The sequence below is a fragment of the Apaloderma vittatum genome, unplaced genomic scaffold (assembly GCF_000703405.1).
Source record: "Apaloderma vittatum isolate BGI_N311 unplaced genomic scaffold, ASM70340v1 scaffold451, whole genome shotgun sequence".
Lineage (NCBI taxonomy): Eukaryota > Metazoa > Chordata > Aves > Trogoniformes > Trogonidae > Apaloderma > Apaloderma vittatum.
In genome coordinates this window covers 42,994-59,089 of record NW_009699350.1, presented here as the reverse complement: position 1 = coordinate 59,089, position 16,096 = coordinate 42,994, and the positions used below count along the sequence as shown (strand labels likewise).

The window sequence follows — 16,096 nt, the reverse complement described above, 5'->3', positions numbered from 1 at the left end:
CTGCTCTGGGGCTGCCCCTCATGCCTGAGCAGAGCTCGGTTTTCAGTAACGAGACTCGGGTACAAGTACCCTTATTTTTAATAAAAGCGTGTGTTTTCCCATTAGTTATCAGCCAGGGAGAAAAAAAAAACATCTTGAGTCTCGTGTTTATCTGTGTGAGAAGTGTGGTGTGATGTTGGCCTTTACAAATGCGATCTTTGCAAATAATAAGGTGTATGAAATTCCTCTGACCTGTGCCCAGACCTGAACTGGTTTATGGTTTTGATACTGAATACCTCTTGTTCTGTCTTGCAGTACAAAGCTTAAGAGAACACATTTTGAGTAGCAGGAGTTGTAGCTGTGCGGTGCCTGTCTGGGCACAGGTAGCTGGACAGAGTGCGTGCAGCGCTGCTTTTCTTCTTCTTTAGCTAGAAAAAAGTTTGAAATGTGGAGTAGGCAACCTCAGTTCAGTCTGTGGTTTCTGATGTGCAGATCGATGACAAAGAATTCGACATTCCTCAAGTTGATACCCCTCCGACACTGGAGAGCATCCTGAATGAGGTGAGTCCCTTGTACGTGCTCCCGCACAGGGAGGAGCTGAGATGAGGCAGCACATACACCTTTGGTTCTTCTCATGTTGTGTTCTTCCTGGAAAGTAAAATTGTATAACTTTCTAATTTCCTGATAGCTGATAAAGCAGATGCACAGCTGAGTGATTACTGTACAGCATGTAATAGGGAATTTTATTTTTTCAACCAAAATATCCATATAAAGGGCTTCTGTCAAATTTAAGCATGTTCACCTGCTGCCTTCGGCAGTCACCTGAAGACTATACAGTCTGTTAAAGGTCAGGGTCATCAAACAATTTTTTTTCGGTTAAAAATAAAGGTCAGAGAATTCTAGATAGTTCTTAAGTTGTGGGGGGAGGTGAGAACTAGATTCTTCCAAACTCCATTTGTTCTACATTTTACATATTTAGCCGTCTGGTATGAAGCGTCTCAGCATCTGATCTTGCCTATAATACCTTGCAGGGGAGAACTGACTGTCTTACTTGTTCAGTTCAGTGCATTTTTTACAATAACCATGAGTGCGTGATTCTTAGAAAGGAAGAGAATGGCAGGGAAATAAAGATAAACTCCCAAGAAAAAAACAAAACTGTTGGCTTTTTAACAAACTGGGGAAATTGGTGGTTGGACTTCTAGGAAGCCAGTATAAAGGGCAAAGGAGCCTGGGAGAGGGAGAGGTGACAGTTCTTTTAAGAAGCTGTATTAAAGATGCAGGTATAAATTCTCCCAGATACAGTGTAGGAACGGGAGGAACAGCAGAAGGGGCAGTGTACAGAGGTATGTCCTGCTCTGCTGCTGCCTTGGGTGATGAGGGCAGAGGGAACTTAAGGAATTGGTTTTATACCAAACTCTAAGGAGGTGCAGTCACATCCATGTCAGAGGATTAGAATCCAAGTCTTAAACTTACAGTGCTCTTTATCTCAGTACGTGCAGGATGGGAATGACTGGCAAAGCATTTTCTGAAAAGGATTCTAGTGGACAACAACCTGACTGAGCCAAAATAGTATTGAGCTGCACTGGAAAAAGAGAAACTTGATGGGTACAGGGCTGCCAGCTGAAATGAGGAGCTCCTGCATGGGTGGCATTCAGTGGGGTATTGTGTTTGTGCTCCCTCCTCCGAGAGCACTATGAACTGCACTGAATTTTGAAGACATCAGGGAGAATAGCCATTTAAAAAACACTGTAAAAAAACCTATGCTAAGCCTGAGAGGAGAGAGAAAGATCACCAACAGCAGGGCACAGAAGAGCAAAATCAACCTCATAGCAGCCAGAGGGACTGCAAGACTCTTGGCCACCACCTGGTGAAATGCTGGATAATACTTCTAGGCCTTCTCTGGGCAATTGGAGACTTTTGAGAACAGCTTAGTTAGAGATCTGTTAAAGTTTTAATGGAGTAGATAATGTCTGGGGATGAAAGCTAAGTTGCATAACTTTCTCTCCATGTCACTTCTATGATTATTGTGGATTTTGGTAATCATTTCTTCCACAGAATCAGTTTAATAAATTAGTATATAGTTCTGGTTTTTATGTATGAGATTGTCTTGTTCTCTCCTTGGTTTTTGTGCATAATTGGTGCTGGTTTGCTAATGTTTCAGTTAGGGAGTTGTGCCTTTTGAACGTTTAGCAAGCTGTGGTGATTTTTTTCCTTCAGACTGATGATGAAGATGAGTCTTTCATTTTGGAGGATCCCTTTCTCTTGAACATTGATAACACAGATACACACTCCTATGACACATCCTCTGTGGCAAGCTCTGACAGCGGCGACCGGACACACTTGAAAAGGTACTGCAGGGCTCACACCCTGGGATGTTAAATGATTTTTGAAAGAGAACGGCTTACATTGGATGAAAACAGGTTCTCCTTTTTTTTGAGTGAGTAGCGAGACAATCCGAAGCTGAGAACAGGTGAAACTTCCTAAGGCAACCTCACGGAGCCTCCTCCCGGAGCTTTGCCAGGAGCGTGCAATTTGTCACTGGGGTAGGGACCCTTTAATTGTGCACATGGATTTTGTCTCCTGCTGTTACATCCTAGTGCTGAAGCCCCAGGAGGAACCTGCAGGGTCTGTGGTGAAGCTGGATTTGGCAGAACGGCGTTATTGCTGCAAGATCAAGTAGGCAAAGATGAGATTTGGTTTTGCACTGAGGGGTAGTCTGTTTGAGCAATAAATGCATTTTAAGGGAGACGGAGTATTTAAATTTCTCTGCATTTTAATGGAATATTTAAAACACTGAACCATTATGACTTTAAAGAAAATCTTGCAAAGGTGTGTCTGTGATTTCCAGAGTCTGCAAGCGGCTGGTGGTTATTTTTAAAATGCAGATGAGCTGCTGTAACTCCTGTAAATGGAATGCTAATCTTGACATCTAAAAGCAGCCTGAAAATGTGATAATTAACTGCAGTACTGCTGACTTGTCTCATTAATTGCTCAATTGATGGCCTGATCCTACATCCTGAGTCATTCCGTGGCCTCCTTATGTGCCCTAAGAAGTTGTGATTATTGCGTGAGCAATTGCACAGGATATAGACACTCTTAGCTGTGATGGTTTATGGTGGCATTTGGTAGGGTTCTGACTCACTTCACTTTCTTTTTTTCAAGTAAGATGGTTCATATTGAGGGAAATGTTACCTGGAGTGGCTTAAAACATTTTCCTGTACAGAGTGGGCAGAAACAGCTGGAAGGGTTATTGTCATCTTTGGGTGAAGCCAGTGGCCATGTTTATGGATCCTTAGCTGGAATGTAAGCTATTAAAAATGTGTTTCTTCAGCCTGCTTGTGAGCTACCTATTTGTGCACCTCTGAAGAGATAAGAACCACATATTTCTGTGTTAGTTTTTGAAATTTGACTTTCTGGTGTTGTGTGCTTGGCAACAAAATTGCAACTTTCCTGGTCATTTCCCTCTACTGTGTGTGCTACAGCGTACTAGTGCTCTTTAGAGATAACTGTCCCCCAAGCACTAGTTGGTTTTTAAAGACATTATCTCCATAAACAGAAACACTTAACCTTTCATATTGTATCAGCTATGTTTTAATTGGATGTTATTCTTTAAGCATAAATCCAGTTTTCTGCTTGTGTATGTTCCTTAGTTGGTCACCTTTAAAGGCTGGGGCTTCCTGACTCACTGAAAGATTAATTAAATAGCAGAAGTGTTGCTTTCAGGCTTTATTATTAAATTCTAAAGGTTGCAAATAGGTGCTTGAAACAGACAATTTGTTTGAAGAACTATTGCTGTTTTTTTCCCTGGAGATAAGTTTAAAAACAAGTTTTATGCAGGTGCAGTGGTGCACAGGCGGCTTTGCTAGTAATCTCATGTTTGCTCCATTCTGTGTATGTAGGCCCCAAGAATAAGAACGGAAATTGCATGAGTTACGAGTGCTTGCAGAATTTACCTGACGGTTTAGCTGTGCGTTAGGCAAAGTTCCAAATTTTTATTCTGCTGGAATGCATTTGGTTTATTTCTTATTTCCCTAGAAAGAAAAAACTCCCAGATTCTCTCTCGCTCCATGGGTCAGTTATACGGCTCTCACTCCTGAAAGGAATTTCTGCCCAAATAGTATCTGCAGCAGTAAGTATCTTCTTGTCCTGGTTGCATCCATTAATCACAGAATCACAGAATGGCTTAGGTTGGAAGGGATCTTAGAGATCATCTAATCCAATCTCGCTGCCATGGGCAGGGATGTTTCTCAACTGGACCGGGTTGCTCAAAGCCTCATCCAACCTGGCCTTGAACATCTCCAGGGAGGGGGCATCCACAGCCTCACTGGGCAATCTATTCCAGAGTCTCGCCCCCTTCAAACTGAAGAATTTCTTCGTAAGATCCAATCTAAACCTATTCTCCTTCAATTTAAATCCATTTCCCCTTGTCCTGTCACTGGATATTCTTGTACAAAGTCCCTCCCCAGCCTTCCTGTAGGTTCCCTTGAGGTACTGGAAGGTCCCCTGGAGGTCTTCTCTTTTCAAGACTGAACAATCCCAGCTCCCGCAGCCTGTCCTCGTAGCAGAGGTGCTCCAGCCCCTGCATCATCTTTGTGGCCTCCTCTGAACATGCTCCAACCGATCCATGTCCCTCTTATGGTGGGGGCACCAGAATTGGACACAGTATTCGAGGTGGGGTCTCACAAGAGCAGAGTAAAGGGGGGGAATCACCTCTCTTGACCTGCTGACCACGCTTCTCTTGATACATCCCAGGATGCGGTTGGCCTTCTGGGCTGCATGAGTGCCCTGCCAGCTCATGTTGAGCTTCTCGTCTATCAGCACCCCCAAATCCTTCTCTTCAGGGCTACTTTCAACCCACTCAGTGCCCAGTTTGTATTTGTGCCTGAGATTAGCCTGGCCCAGGTGCAGGACCTTGCATTTTGACTTGTTGAAGCTCCTGCAGTTTGCACTGGCCCATTTCTCAAGCCTGTCAAGATCCCTCTGGATGGCATCTCTTCCCTCAAGTGAGTCCACGGCACCACACAGCTTGGTGTCATTGGCAAACTTACCGAGGGTGCACTCAGTGCCGTCATCCCTGTCGCTGACAAAGATGTTGAACAGCACTGGACCCAGAACAGACCCCTGAGGAACTCCACTTGTCACTGGTCTCCATGTGGACACTGAGCCATTGACCACAACTCTTTGAGTGCGACCTTCTAGCCAGTCTCTTGTCCACTGAGTGGTCCATCTGTAAAGTCTGTGTCTCTCCATCTTAGAGACAAGGAAGAATAAAAATTAGAACCTCTTCTGATGTGGAGAGGTGTGTGTGTGTGATCTCCTTCCTCTCCCTACTATTAGTTCTGGCTAATACTAACATAAACTACATAAACATAAACTACTAATTAGTAATCCCTCGCCAGCAGTGGGTCTGGTGTCAGCTGTCTGATGCAGCAGCAATTATCACCTTTAACACTGATTCGTGTTGCTAGATGTCATTAAACCTGGTGTGAAATGTGATGTAAAATGATAGCAGTGCTGTTGTTCTGCTTGCCTGAAGATGCAGGAAATGGGTTTGTTAGTTGTGTTGATGGAGGTGTGGGTGAGCCACCTGAATGGGGAGCTAATCAGGTGTCCTTGAGAGGAGAGAGGGAAATAGTTTTGCCATCAGTGTCTACTGTGTGCACAGAGAATACTGAAAGCTGTTAAGACTTGACTGGTTTGATAAGACCGTTGTAACTTTTGTGTGGAATTACAGAGTTTTCTGCTTCCTCTCCATTCCTGTGAACTTTCTCATCCCTTCTGGGTATTTCTAGCCAGTGGTTCACTCAGCATTATCTGCCCTGGTGGGACTGTTAAAATGCCACTTGTGTTGATTTTCCGTGATTTGTAGTTCTAATTACATGCACGGAGCTGGGAGTTCTGTCTCTTACTCATGACTTGTCCTGTTTTTCTAGGACAAAGTAGATGCTGGCTTGCCCACTGCAATTGTAAGTAACAATTTTCAAATACTGTGTCATTAGTTTTTGTGCAAGTTTGTTAAAGCAGTAATGCAAGATAGCTGATAAATGCATCTTCCTACTTGGCCTTACTGAGAATTTTCAAATGTGAGGGGTGGGAGAAGCAGCACGAAAGACACTTCCTGGGAGCGGAGTCCAGTCTTTTTCCTGCCCCGTGCTCTCCCCTTTCTCATGTCATCACCAAGGCTTGTTAGCTGAGCTCCTCACCTTTCCCCATAAAGGTTCATTTGCTGAGCACGTTGAATTTCCCTAACTATTTTTTTCTTTGCCAGTTATTGCTTTGAATCTTGTCTTTTTTTTAAGAAACTTAAACTAAGTGCTTGTAAAGTGATGAGTTCAAAATCTCTGTGGCTCTGATGTACCTGAATTATGGCCTTAAAATATAAAATTTTGCTAAAAGCGTGTCAGAAGGATAATCCTGCTTAGCATCTTGCGTTAAACTTCTTGAAGTCAAGCATGCTAATTAAAATATGTCAGAAGCTGCCTGTAGTTAAACATTTTAAAGAAGTGAAATACGAGTATTTGTTTCATCCTTCTGAAATGAGTTTTAGCGTTTTACAAATAAACTAAAAACTTGCACTTTGACTGTAGTATCACCATATACTTTTTGTTTAAAAAGAAAAAGGAAAAAAAGCAAAAATCTGCCCAGCAAAATTGGAAATGTGCCGTGATGTGCACGTAGAATAAAAACCTGTACTTACTTACTCCAGATATTAAAGCACTTAATATTTTTAATCTGGTTTACACTTGCTAAGAAATAAAAAGTAGAACAATGTTAATATCTGCAGCATTATATGATTTCTCTTAGGTTTTATGTAACTGAGTGCAGGTTTGCAAGCGCAATAGAATGCTGGAGCTATGTTTAATTCCCCATGGAAGGAAGTTAGTCTCGGGGCTTGCTGTGGACCGTCTCTTCAGGGCATCAGCGCTGCCCAGGCTTGTAGAAGAGTTCAGGTGGGGATGTAGCAACTGAGTGAGAAAAACCTTCTGAGTATTTTTACTCAACTGCTACCCCACAAGAATGAGACTGACTTCACAGAGAAGAAATTTCACTGTGGGTGCCACTCTTAGCACTTGAATTTCAAACAGCAGAGGAAAATCTGTCTGATGGTTGTTCAGGTATAATACTTCTCTAGCTTTCACGTAGGAATTCCTTGTCACTTACAAATTAGAAAACAATTGTATCTATAACCTTCTAAATCTTCCCCTTTTGGCAAACTCTGCATGAGTATAGTGAGAGTTTAGGTGGTGGATTTGTGACTGACGTTTCTTCTTTCTGTCTTTCTGTGTGACTGTCTCAGGCGGCATCAAATCTGATAGCAGTGGGGACTTCCCATGGCTTAGCATTGATATTTGGTAAGTTAAAAATAAAGTTTTGAGGGTTTTGCATAGTAGTGATCTTAAAAAAACCCAAACAACCAAAAAGCCACAAAACCCCCACAACCAACCAAAAAAACCCCAGCAAATACACACAAGCGGAAAAAAAACCCCAGACTGAATTAGAACTGCAGAGTGGATTTCTTCTAATGTGTTCTGTTTGAGCTAAATATGATTTTTCTTTATTAAAGAAATAAAGCACAAGTAATATTTTAATTGCCCGTAGTCACGTTTCTTCTGCTTTGATGGGGATTGGCACATTGTTGTTGAGACATCTAGCTCTGTGGCAAGTGTCTAAAGAGCCTTTTCTCTGCTTAAATATAAATGGCTCTGTAAATATAAATGAATTCTGTGGAAGAAACAGAACCACTAAACAACTATCATCTCATACTGTATTAATCTCTTTCTCCCCTATGACATAATAGCAGCCAGCATTAGGGAAATTGCAATGTCTTCCTTGGGCAGTGGGATTTGTGACCCGTGGCTACCTGCAGGCTTGTATCATAGGTTTCTTATTCCCTGACCTTCACCCTGCACCAGTAACCTCTGTGTCCCTTCATTCTGCTGTTCCTGCCTTCCTCTTATCACCAAACCTTCTTAAAATGTTTCTGAGCTTGTGCCTTTGTTTATCCAGCTTCCCACCTGGGCAAGAACGGCTCTCGAGTTGCTCCCATACACACTGAGTTTTTGCACCTTTTGCCTGTGCAGCACCAAGTTCTTAATGGTTTTAGAAATTTCATTATCTTCTTTTCTTTCGATGTTGGCTGAAATTATTCAAGAGACCAAAAGTTACAGGACAAGGGTACAACAGAAGGATGGAAAAGACGGTGGCAGTGTTAAGACTCGCCTTCCCGCATTTTTAGACATTAAACTATTTGCTGCCATTTGCTTAATCCAGTGTTGGAACAGTTACAAGGTGCACTTAAACTGAATATAAATAACTACTTGTCTGCTACAGTCAACACATGATCTTACTGAGTTTTTAGTAGTAGATATTTATGTGTTTTTTTTCTAAAATCTGTTCAGGATGTGCACATGTCCAATATCACTAACATGGGGCACATTTTTACTCTGATTTTCCTGTTGCTCTCTCTATGCAGGCACTGTGAAGTCAGCTTTTAAACAAGGAGGTGGTCTCTGCAAGTGTCAAAGTAGAGAAGAGATTATTTATAGCATTTTACGTGCCCGAAAGGGCTGTAGAGCTCTATTAGCATGCAAAGAGGAAGGGTCTTTCTCACCTTTGTTGTGATTATTTCTGCATCAAGTTCCATTTAAGAGGATGGACCACTGAATGCCTGAATGTCCAAGATGCTTAGTATGCTATGGTGTTTCAAAGGATATATTTCGTAAAATTTGTTTGGTTTTTGTGCACAGAGCAACTGTTTAAGGAAGGTTTTCTATGTTACACTGTTGATTACTTTGGACCAACATGTTTACTATTGTTTTGGCCATGATCTTTGCAAGCCTGAGTAGTCTGTAGTTACTCAGTTCATTTTGTGGCCTTTAGGAAACTTGACACAATGCTGGCTTTTCATTAATTGGCTTTTATTTAAATAGTGCTTTGATGAACTATGCGTATTTGCAACAGGGCCTTTAAAGGTCTGTGATCTAGTGAAGCACACTGTTTATACAGCCGCGTGCTGGGCTGTATTATCACAAATGCATTCAGAAGGTTGAGGAAAGTGATTTCTCCCATCTACTCTGTGCCTGGGAGATCGCAGTGGAAGTGCTGTGTCCAGTTTTGGGCTGCTCAGTACAAGACAGACATGGGTATAGTGCAGTGAGCCCAGTGCAAGGGGTCACCGAGATGTCTACGGAACTGAAACATGATGCATGAAGAGAGGCTGAGAGAATTGGGTTTCTTCTGTGTGGAGAGAAGGTGGCTAAGAGGACATGGTAGTGCTTTTCTTCTACTACTAAACAGAAGGGTGTAGAGAAGAGAGACTCGGACCCTTCTCACAGCTCCGTGGTGTTAGATAAGAGGCAGTGGACCCAAGTTGCAACATGGGAACCTCTATGTAAGTTTTTCAATGTGAGGGTGCTGTACCTCTTGATAAGGGTTGACAGACGTTGTGAAATGTCCTTCCCTGGTGATATTCAAAACTCAGCAAGGCCCTGAGCGAGCTGATCTCGTTGATTTTGTCTGGAGCAGCAGGACTGGGCCAGAGACCTCCACAGGTGCCTTGCAAACAAAGTTATTCTGTGAGTCTGTGCTGTAATTTCAAGGTGATGAGGAATGGAAGTATATCGTCCAACTTTGTGTCAGATACGGGCACAAATGCTTCCTGGACACTTCTGTTCTCCGCTGAATTCTTTCAGTTCTGTAACTAAAGCTTGGGTGTTGAGCCCAACGCTCTCAGATCTATCTGCAAGACTGAAATCCTTGCGGGATTTGGCCGGATCAGGTTTATTCTGTGATTTAAGACAGCACTTTATGTCTATAGACTGATCGATGTCCTTATTTTTTATGAAAACACTTTTCTGCTAGATATATTAATTAGGATGAGATTCACTCCTTCAAGTCTTGTAAGCTGTACAATGGAAACATCACCTTTTTCTGTTTGCAGAATTTTAGGCCCATTTTCTGGTTGAACATTGCTGATGTTCACATTTCTCTGAATAGTTTTGTGTCACTAGCAAATTTTTTAACCTGTTCTTTTTTCTTTAATATATTTGACTTTATATAGCTATTTAGTTTGTCTCTTCTTGTATGTCCGCCTGCACCTCCTCACTTGTCTGCTTTGACCTTATAAGGAAGACCTTTCATCCTGCTTTTTTGGATGCTTCTGTTGGCTCTTAAAAAAATTATCACAGGACAATTTTCAGATGACACATCTAATCTTCTGAGAAACAGTATTTTTCTCGTGGATGGGAGTTGGATTAGATGCCAACTCTGACACCCTGTAAGTTTTGCAGGAATGTTGATAGGAAGGGATGTCTGGAGGCCTGCAGTCACCCCATGTGGTGCAGGACTGTCACCAGTCGCTGGGCTGGGGCAGCCCTGACTTTGTGTAGCCAAGTCTTTAAAAACTCTTAGGGATGCAAATACTGCCCAGCAAGCAAACCTGCCTGCACGCACTCCTCTGGTAAGCTGCTCTGAGGGCACATAACCTCGCAGGAGAAAAAAGATTCCTAACCAGCAATCTCAGCCTCTCAATCTGCTGTTTCTGCTGTTTGCCGTTTGTTACATCTGGCATTACTGAGGAGAGTTTGGTGCTCTCATTTTTTACCTCTCTTTCAGGAGGTTTATCTTCAATTGAATGTTTTTGTGCCACATTTGGATAATGACAGTTTTTGTGCTGTAGAGATATGACCCTTAGCTTGTTTCTAGTACTGTTCTTATTGGTGGGTTTTTTTTTAGTATAAATAAGGTCCATCTTTTTGCTGGATTCTTTCTAAAACTTGTTTGGAGTTGAGCAACGTGCAAATGAACCATTATGATGTGCGCCATGACTCTTCTTGAGAATTGTTAGCTGGAGTGGGGAAGTGCTCTCCCAGCAAGCCTCTAACAATAAACAAATAATCTTTAGAGGTTTTTTTTTAGTCTCCATCTTTTAGAAGTATTAGCCCTTAAAGAGAACTCACTGAAATGTGTTATTTTTCTTGGAGACTTTTATATCCTGGACAGAAAATTTCTGTATAGCTAGACTTAGTTTTGATTAGTGATGAACCGTTTATTTTCTCTGTTGACTGTAAAACTTGCAGAGAGTGTCCTGAGTCTTTTCTTGAGGTGTGGCAGTAGCGTGATATTTTGAGAGAACAGCTCATGTAAGTACTGAAAGATAGCATTAAAACAAAATTTAGTTACCGTTGCCTTGGCTTTTTTTTGAAGTTAATGGGAAGTTGATTGACTAGCTGTTAGTAACTGTTGAAAATAGTTTTACCAGTTATGTCACTGTGAACTTTCAGTTTTATTTCCTCTTGGATTTCTTTTTTTTTTTTGTCTTCAGTACAATGAAGTCCAAATTTATAAAGTAATTTTTTGGGGGGTTCCATATGCTTTTTAAACCACTTGTTTTTAAAACACTACCTATCACAGCATCCTCTCAGTTACTTGAATAAATCAAAAAGGGAGATGTTAAGAAAAGGAAATACTATCAGCAAAATCTGAAGGTTCTCTCTGACTTTTAAGATTATCACCTATATGCTGTTTGTTACTTCACCCCGTTTTTATTGATTTCTGGCTTTTTCTTTCCTCTTTTGGCCCTTTTCTGTGTGGACTGTAAAGGAAAAGGTACAGTAACACTGCACTGCACATACCCTGCATGAACAACTCCTGTCTTGCCCAGTTTGCATGTTGTCTGTGCCAGAATTTAAGATGTCAGATTAAGCAGTGCTGTAACCGGTCAGTGGATAACACCAGCCAGTCTGGGAAGTGGTTGCTGAGCACATGTGCATTGCATGCATCCAAATTCTCCAGGCCAGAGCAGCGGAGGAACGGGTAGGTGTGCTATATATCATGTTTTGGGGCGGCAGATCCAGAGCTGTTTGTAAAGGCGTAATTTTGGGGCAGGATGAAGGCTCTTCCATGAGATCACCACCCATCAGTTTCTGCCTGAGAACTGTCCGTTGGGAGCACTACGGAGCAGGAACCCAATTCAAAGAGCCACAAGCCAGAAATTCGGTGAAACCCGTGTGAGCAGGCAGCAATTTCTGAAAGCCCTGCTCGTGCCCCGGTTCTGCAGCTGAGGGGCGAGCGCTAGGTTCCTCATGTGGTGGCCTAGGGTGGTCCAACTTAACCCCTCCTCTGAGTAATCATTTTACTAACTTGAGCTGAGGGCAGGGGTGGGAAGGAGGGTTCAGCACGCCGTGGTTTGGGGACAGCCGTTGTGCTGTTGAGGGAGATGGTGTCTGCAGCCCGTCCCATCAGCTCATCATCTGTTGTCTTCCTGACCCCAGGCCCAAGAGGGAAGTGCCTCCTGGTAGAGCGTTTACCTATACTGTGCTTAATAAAGGTGGGAGGAAAGGACCTGTTTGTAAAATTTGTAATACTTGAGCAGTTCTGCAGGAAATAAAGCAGGCCTTTCAAACTTAGGAAAATCTTAGCTTAAGGAAAGATGAAAAACTGATGATCTGAGGATAAGCTCTGGAGTACTATGCTTATTCCTTTGTTCTGGAAAGTGACTTAATTCATGTTCAGAAACCTGGTTTTATTCTTTACTTGTAAAGCTGTATCAAAATGCCATCTTGTTTTGACTTTCAGATGAAGGATTGCTTTATGTATATTGCAAAATTAAAACTATTTTGTTATCAACTGATAGCCACCTTTCAAACATATTGAAAATGTTTTTTGTGCGTAATCCTAAATGTGCCTTAATTCAAAGCTGATAATATTCATCTGGACAATCACCAGTTGAGCTTTTATAACCTTTTGCTTTTATCTATTTTTATTACTCTGCCAGTTGATTAATAGGAGCGGATTGATTCAGGCATCTTGCTTTGCTTTGGAAGCAATTTCATGCATCTTATTTGTAGTTAGTTGGTTTTTTTAAAAAAAATCTTACCTAATGGCTCCTCCTTGTGTGTCGTCTTTTGACTGGCTGGAAAGAAGAACAAGTACTGGCACAGGTTTCTCTGGGGCTAGCTTCCCAAGTCATCATTTCTCTGAAAATGCATCTCTGGCAAACAATGGGCACTTCCTTCTTAGGAAGGAGCAAATGGAGCGTCGCACAAAGCATTTATTTCTGGGGTGGAGTAGGGATCAAGTCATTCACAGTGTAGCCACTTGAATTGTACACATCCTTTGTTTAGTCAAGCTTGAGCGTCAAGGCTTATGAAATTTAGGTATCTATTTAAACAGTACCTTGTGTGACTGTCAGAGCTTTCAAAGCTGCTTCTGTACATCTAGGTTCAGCCAGTTTGAACCCTCACATTCTCCTTGACTGTCAGAGCGTTTTATTTTGAACAATGTCACATTCATTTGGAAAGCTAAGGAACGGTAGTTTTACACAGTTGCTGGTTATTTAAAAAATAATCTTCATCTACCTGTAGCTTAACTGAGTATCTCTTACAGTAGAAGCAGTATCTTCATGAAATGTTTTTAAGTGTAAACAGGCAAATGTCAGTTCTCATTTGAAAAGGCAACTCCCTTGTTCTGTGTTTGGCACAAGCCAGACTGCAGCTGAAGAAAGGGGAGATGCTTCCTCCTTGCCGCATCAGGTGTTGTGCTGGCAGGTGGAGCAGAGCAATAATACATGAAGAACGGGCAGCCTTTCCCAGAGCTGCCTGGCCTGCTTGTCACCTGATGAGGAGGTGATGATTTTCATTGTTTTAGTTGGCCAAAGGCACTTTCTCTTTTCCTCCCACAGATTTTAAGAGCAGAGTCCTTCAATATTTACAGGAATCCTGATCTCTCTGAGCACCCATAACACATGGTGTCCTCTTGACCACTACTGTAATAATGTTTTAGATCAAAACTGACAGTTTTTCTATAATACTTGATCCTTCCTTGTGCATTTGCAAGACAGAGCCTGGCCTTTCTGTCTCTCCCAGGCCCTGTCTCATTTGGTGTGCAGAACAAGTGGTGTTTGTAACACCCTCTCTGTTCATACCTCTCTGCTACCACTATCCAGATTTTGCAGGAAAAGGATTTTTTTTTGCTTTCTTTTGGGCCACTACAGCAGACAAGTTTATCAAGGTAGATACAGGTAGATAGAGTAGGAAAAGTATTTGAACTTGGCCCTAGTCTCTCCTCATCCTAAGCAGTGCTTTAGAGTAATCCATGAGTTCAGGTACTCTTCTTGCATGTGTTTGTTTCAGTCCTCCCACTAATGCCTCTGCGTACTGGTAGAATCCGAAAGGTGGCTCCCGCTGTGGGTGCTCAGCCATCAGTCTGTCTGTGCAGATTGACGAATACTTCACTTCTTATAGAGGAAGAAATGAGAGATCCGTCCGTGCTCTGTTTCACGTCTAGCACATTGCTAGTGGTGCTGCAGCTTGGAGAAATGTGTCCCGTGTCTGGGACAGTTCTTCCAGGGAGTTTCTGGTGCTCAGTTGCTCCCTGTTGCCCTGGATCCTGCCTTTTCCCTTCCTTGCTCAGGGTGACGTCCTGCACGCTGTGTTGTTGCTGAGATCTGATGTAATTCAGATCTCTAGTCTTCATTCCAGCAGACTTCCCAAAGTATTTTTTTTTTTCTTCCTTCTCCACTCAAAAGCAGGACAAAACTGGAGAGAGCTGGGGAAAGCAGATCTGGACCATTTGCTTTCCGAGCTTTTAAGAGCAGCGCAGCAAAGAAGGGCAGAGTTATTCTTTGTAATGCCTGAAGCGCAGCATCCTACAAAGCAATTTTTAGTCTCTCTGTGGAAGCATACCAAAGCAGCACAAGCAGAAGTCCCTGTTGTTAGTTGGCTGGAGAGGGCCAACAGTGCCTGGCCCTGCCACCGTCCCTCGCAGACTGTGCAGGCGTTAGCACCAGCTTTGCAGTAACCTGTGTCTCAAGAAAATTCCCTCACAGTGTGGTGATCATTACTGTTTCTTTATAAAATAAGAACTATGTGCACTCAGGGAGCACTTCAGCTCTTACAGCGTGGGGGACACGTGTTCATTTTGCCTCCAACTTCTGGCCTTTATCAACAAAACTGAGAAATATAAGTTACATAAAATTACACTTGCCAAAAGCCTGTTTCAGCATTTGTAGTCAATGTACAGAAGTATATGGCTGGGAAGATAGAATTAAATTTTGGTCATCTTCCTCACTACAACTTAACACCAGTACAGAAGAGTGAAAGGAAAGCTAGATATTGCCTTGATTTTCTATTAGTTTCTTCAGTTTGTAATACCTCTATGTTTTCATATTCACTGCACCTGTTTTGTACTTCTTAAAATAATTTTTGTGTTTTCCTGCAAGACCCTGTCTCATGCTCTCTATACTAACCTGAACTCTTGTCTTGTAAACTCTTTTTTAAGAACTTAATTATAAGCCTGTGAATTGTTAATGTACCCCAAGTGAATTGTATATTTAAATAATTGCATTATGTTAATTTTAGTTGTTACTCTTCCATTCTCTTTAATTCCTTACCAATTGTTCTGCTCTAGATCAAAACCAGGCTCTTCGACTGTGTCTGGGCAGCACTGCTGTTGGGGCCCAGTATGGAGCTATCTCTGCTCTCAGTATCAACAATGACTGTTCGAGGCTCCTGTGTGGCTTTGCCAAGGGACAGGTAATTCCCATGCGATGAGGTGTTTCAGTGCTTGGTCCTTACCGAGGAGAATGCCCAGAGGTGACAATAGCTCCAAGCCAAGCACATTTCACGTGTACCTGGTTTTGTGCTGGGAAGCAGCATGTGTGGCTTCACCTGCCCAGAGCTTTTTTGGCCAAGCGATTTCTGCATCCAGTGAGCTAACTCAGATGGTTCAGGGTAGGTTTCGATGGAGTAAATGTATAATGAGAATGTAGTGAAGGATTCAATTAATTGTGGCTCGTTGTGACGTAAGTGCTGCTCCTGATAAACTGAAATACGCAGTGACACACCAGGACAGTCAGCTTAGTCTTTCTAGGTTGCATTGTGAGATCTGTGCTTTGTATTTAAAGCTAGTTTTTACTATGGTGATGACTTGAAATTCTTGAAACTCGTATTGAGCCCAGAAGTTCATTTTTACTAATACTTCTGTTGTATGATGGAGGCAACATAGCTTTGGAATGCAGGGTAAAAATGGTTTAAGTCTGCTGTTGCAGTTTTATGCCCTTCTCTGAACCTCGAGAGAGAGAGCAATATCTGGACAAGAGTGATAAGACTATAAAACT

At 42.2% G+C, this 16,096-nt stretch overlaps 1 protein-coding gene across 1 annotated transcript in view; it reads left to right on the top strand.

Annotated features, from left to right (window-relative positions):
• Positions 1-435: 435 nt before the first annotated feature.
• The window catches only part of VPS8 (vacuolar protein sorting 8 homolog (S. cerevisiae)), a gene marked incomplete at both ends in the record, with an annotated part of 57,918 nt that continues 42,257 nt past the window's right edge, over positions 436-16,096 (top strand). Inside the window, 6 exons of the mRNA XM_009878307.1 lie at positions 436-540; positions 2,197-2,327; positions 4,015-4,108; positions 5,913-5,945; positions 7,277-7,331; positions 15,388-15,512. Coding sequence (XP_009876609.1) covers positions 436-540; positions 2,197-2,327; positions 4,015-4,108; positions 5,913-5,945; positions 7,277-7,331; positions 15,388-15,512 — 543 coding nt within the window. The remainder of the gene's footprint in view (positions 541-2,196; positions 2,328-4,014; positions 4,109-5,912; positions 5,946-7,276; positions 7,332-15,387; positions 15,513-16,096) is intronic.